The sequence below is a fragment of the Micromesistius poutassou genome (genome assembly GCF_964030765.1).
Source record: "Micromesistius poutassou genome assembly, contig: SCAFFOLD_1033, whole genome shotgun sequence".
Taxonomy (NCBI): Eukaryota; Metazoa; Chordata; class Actinopteri; order Gadiformes; family Gadidae; genus Micromesistius; species Micromesistius poutassou.
Window position 1 is genome coordinate 1 of NW_028179847.1, and position 5000 is coordinate 5000.

At 56.5% G+C, this 5000-nt stretch overlaps 1 protein-coding gene across 1 annotated transcript in view; it reads left to right on the forward strand.

The window, feature by feature from the left end:
* Window positions 1–976: 976 nt before the first annotated feature.
* The window catches only part of LOC311371358 (pumilio homolog 1-like), a gene marked incomplete at both ends in the record, with an annotated part of 11621 nt that continues 7597 nt past the window's right edge, over window positions 977–5000 (forward strand). Inside the window, 3 exons of the mRNA XM_084489496.1 lie at window positions 977–1070; window positions 2326–2424; window positions 4641–4783. Of these exons, the coding sequence (XP_084345622.1) occupies window positions 977–1070; window positions 2326–2424; window positions 4641–4783 (336 nt within the window). The remainder of the gene's footprint in view (window positions 1071–2325; window positions 2425–4640; window positions 4784–5000) is intronic.

A 5000-nucleotide genomic window follows, 5' to 3' on the forward strand; every position in this document is an offset into this window, starting at 1 on the left:
CGGCTGCGTGCTTGCGCAATAGCAGACTGCCTGTACCGTTTCTATGCCGTTTATACCGTACACCCTAGTGTATTGTGTATATTGTTTATCTGTACATGATTAATAATAATAATAATAAAAACTAATAGTGCTACAGAACCAACATTAGTTCCGTCCGTTAATTCCCATTCAGTTTATTTGAATGGGAAAAAATGTTAACGGTCCAAATGTTAAAAATCGACTTTGACCCTCGTGAACGAATAATCGAATAATCGAATATTCTGACCCATCCCTACTCGGACACTCTGCTAGTACGCTCTGTGGTGCTCTGGGAACACGTCAACGTTTCAATATCGAGGGTCAACGCTCTCCACTCCTCACCACCGGCGCCGCCGCCAGACTGTTTTATGTTTTGAGCAAAAGTAAAATAAACATTATTCTCTGTTAGTGAGTCAGAGCTGCAGCTGTTGTCATACAGGACCGTGTGTGTGTGTGTGTGTGTGTGTGTGTGTGTGTGTGTGTGTGTGTGTGTGTGTGTGTGTGTGTGTGTGTGTGTGTGTGTGTGTGTGTGTGTGTGTGTGTGTGTGTGTGTGTGTGTGTCTGAGCTACTGAAACACCAGCCACTGGTGAGGCGTATAGGCCAACTAGGTTACCAGTATAAACTTATATCACTAATCTTTGGAAGCTTAGGCCATATTCACAAAATGTGTTTAGAGGACTGCGGTTTACTAAAGAAGGAAGCCAAAAGATTGGCAAAATTCTGCTCTGTATCAGCCACCATAGGTAGCATGAGAATCTGGAGACAAAGATGTTTTGTTTATCCTTAAGTGTTCGGTGTTCAATTTATCATGTAGGCCTTGTAGAGGCCGTAGCTTGATGAACCTTCATTATTTCACATTATCAGTATTTCTTCCCAAAATGTTTGGATCTTTTTTCCCGTCTTTGTAAATGTGGATCCAAAAAATGTGTGTGTGTGTGTGTGTGTGTGTTCGTTCAGCTGTTCCAGAGGAACAACGCCCTGGCCGTGCAGCAGCTCACCGCCGCCCAGCAGCAGCAATACGCCCTCGCCGCCGCCCAGCAGTCCCACATCGGTACGGTACCCCCCCCCCCCCCCCTCCCCGTGGAGCTCCCTCTCCACGGGGGTCCTGTGGTCGTTCGTTCTCTCTACATGAGTGCAATTAACTGAACTCATCTGAGAGCAATCGACGCAGCGTTTACTGCGCTGTCACCGACTTTGGTCGCCCCGGCGTTGTTCTGTCTCGTGCGGAGCCTCAGGAGGACCTCCGTTTCTCATTAGGGCTCGTTCTTATTTTCACTTTTTTTTACCGTCCCTGACGTAGGCCGTTTTTGCCTTTTTTTTTATTTTTTATGCCTAAAGAAGCGACTAGGTGAAATAGTGAAATGCGTGTTGCTGTCAACCGCAATAACAAATATCTCCCGACTCCAGAATATCTTTAATAAATATATTTAGGTCCTGGAAAAGCTCCAAGATTAGTCAGCTATGAAACGGCCCCGGCGCTTGGAATAAAAAGGACAGTTTTTGGGTTTGCGGGAACTTTTTAGACGGCTTTAGCAGCCGTACCCCGCTCTCGTTAGAGACACGCTCGTTAGAGACACGCTCGCTCGTTAGAGACACGAGGCCACGGTGTACCCGACTAATGGCACCTTATCTCATTTACGCAACAGCGGCTCCCAAGAATCTAATTTAGCTCAGGACAAACGCGCTCTAATGGTCGTGTTGTGCTGCTTAAAGAAACCGCCACATTATTTTTCTTTCCAACTGAAATAACAATAAATAAACAATACTTATTCCCCCCGCCCCCTCCCCTCCATCTTATCCCGGTGGTAGAGAGGCTAATGTTGCGCTCTAAGATGCGCCGATGCATTTCAGGCACAGCCTCGTAGGAGGAGAAGAAGTAGGCCGTTTCTCAATTCACGTTCTCGTGTGTTCTCATGTACTTCTGTGTGTTCTCGATGAAAGTCATCAGTGGTAGCCCAAGCACTGTTCCAATTCCGAGTACGCGAGTACTGTCGTAAAACCCGTGTGTGTTCTCGATGCGTTCTCCATGAGGCCGTTCTACCGAGGACGCATCGGAGGTGACTCGTGTGGACTTGGGGCCGTTAAATATCCCAGGATGCATCATCGAGTCCGCTGCTGTTCCGATTGCAGAGCGCGTACTCGCGTTCTCGGAAGTCTGTACTTGAAAGTCCGGACTTGCCAAGTACGTACTTCCAAGTCCGCGAGAACGTAGTCCGCGTACTTGGTATTGAGAAACGGCTGTAGTGTGTAGTGGTTGGTGTCAGCCTGACCTCCCCCCCCCCCCCTGTCTGTGTGTGCTCCGTCAGGTCTAGCGCCGGCGTTCGTACCCAACCCCTACATCATCAGTGCCGGGCCCCCGGGGTCGGACCCCTACGCTGCCGGTCTGGCAGCTGCAGCGACACTGGGTAGGGCTGGACCACACCTCACACCCCCGCACACGTCACGTATCCAGGCCGCCCCCTCACACCCCCGCACACGTCACGTATCCAGGCCGCCTCCCACCCCTCCCACGTCACGTATCCAGGCCGCCTCACACCCCTTCCCACGTCACGTATCCAGGCCGCCCCCTCACACCCCCTCCCACGTCACGTATCCAGGCCGCCTCACACCCCCGCACACGTCACGTATCCAGGCCGCCTCACACCCCCGCACACGTCACGTATCCAGGCCGCCCCCTCACACCCCCGCACACGTCACGTATCCAGGCCGCCTCCCACCCCTCCCACGTCACGTATCCAGGCCGCCTCACACCCCCTCCCACGTCACGTATCCAGGCCGCCTCACACCCCTCCCACGTCACGTATCCAGGCCGCCTCACACCCCCTCCCACGTCACGTATCCAGGCCGCCCCCTCACACCCCCGCACACGTCATGTATCCAGGCCGCCTCACACCCCCGCACACGTCACGTATCCAGGCCGCCCCCTCACACCCCCTCCCACGTCACGTATCCAGGCCGCCTCACACCCCCGCACACGTCACGTATCCAGGCCGCCTCACACCCCCGCACACGTCACGTATCCAGGCCGCCCCTCACACCCCCGCACACGTCACGTATCCAGGCCGCCTCACACCCCTCCCACGTCACGTATCCAGGCCGCCTCACACCCCCGCACACGTCACGTATCCAGGCCGCCCCCTCACACCCCCGCACACGTCACGTATCCAGGCCGCCTCCCACCCCTCCCACGTCACGTATCCAGGCCGCCTCACACCCCCTCCCACGTCACGTATCCAGGCCGCCTCACACCCCTCCCACGTCACGTATCCAGGCCGCCCCCTCACACCCCCTCCCACGTCACGTATCCAGGCCGCCCCCTCACACCCCCGCACACGTCACGTATCCAGGCCGCCTCACACCCCCGCACACGTCACGTATCCAGGCCGCCCCCTCACACCCCCTCCCACGTCACGTATCCAGGCCGCCTCACACCCCCGCACACGTCACGTATCCAGGCCGCCTCACACCCCCGCACACGTCACGTATCCAGGCCGCCCCTCACACCCCCGCACACGTCACGTATCCAGGCCGCCTCACACCCCTCCCACGTCACGTATCCAGGCCGCCTCACGCCCCCGCACACGTCACGTATCCAGGCCACCCCTCACACCCCTCCCACGTCACGTATCCAGGCCGCCTCACACCCCTCCCACGTCACGTATCCAGGCCACGCCTCACACCCCTCCCACCTCCCACCCCTCCCATGTATCCAGGCCACCTCACACCCCCGCACACGTCAAGTATCCAGGCCACCTCCCACGTCACGTATCCAGGCCGCCTCACACCCCTCACACGTCACGTATCCAGGCCACGCCTCACACCCCTCCCACCTCCCACCCCTCCCACGTCACGTATCCAGGCTGCCTCCCACCCCTCCCACGTCACGTATCCAGGCCGCCTCCCACCCCTCCCACGTCACGTATCCAGGCCGCCTCCCACCCCTCCCACGTCACGTATCCAGGCCGCCTCCCACCCCTCCCACGTCACGTATCCAGGCCGCCTCACACCCCCACACATGTCACGTATCCAGGCCACCTCACACCCCGCACTCGTACTGTTGTAAGAGATGTACGGTTATAAATAACAGATCAGACATCATCACTAGGTTATTATGAAGCCACTTTGTAGACGGTTCAGGCATAGGCCTCTGAAGAATAAGTCCCGCCTCCGAGGCTCCGGTTCCCTCGGTCAAACGTCTACGGGGAATAACACGGGGTTTATGAACGATCGTACATAACAAACTCTGTAGGGGGCGGAGAAGTAAAAGCTGCGTCACTTTTTGAACTACACACTTTTTTCCACCTAGTTTCGACTGGCTTTTTGGATCGTCTGTGCCGTTAAAGTAGTAAACGATTATTAATGCTACTTTAACGGCACCGACGATCCAAAAACAGTCGAAACTAGATGGAAAAAGTGTGTAGTTCAAAACGTGACGTGGCTTTTACTTCTCCGCCCCCTACAGAGTTTGTTGTGTACGATCATTCATAAACCCCAAACATGTTATTCCCCGTAGACGTTTGACCGAGGGAACCGGGAGCCTCGGGGGCGGGTCTTGCGTGGAGAGACGGCTCCCTGCCTCTCGCTCTAGCTCTCTAGCGTCTCTCTCTCTGTGTGTGCCCAGGCCCGGCCGTGATGCCCCCGCAGTACTACGGCGTGACCCCCTGGGGGGTCTACCCCGCCAGCCTGTTCCAGCAGCAGGCCGCCGCCGCAAACAACTCGGCCAATCAGCAAGCGGCGAACCAGAGCCAGCAGAACCAACAGCAGGTATGCCCCCCGCCCCGCCCCCGCCCCGCCCCCCGCCCTGCACTGCACTGCCTTCCGTTGGTTCAGCCGTGCGTCACTTGACTCGACTGTCATGGGATGGGGTTAGTTCTGGACTCTCTGAGGCCGTGCGTTTCGTTGCAGAGCTCGGGCGGAGAGGCGTGGTGTAGACGACATAACGTCATACGTGGCTCACCGTGTCCTCTGCTGTCTCTCTCTC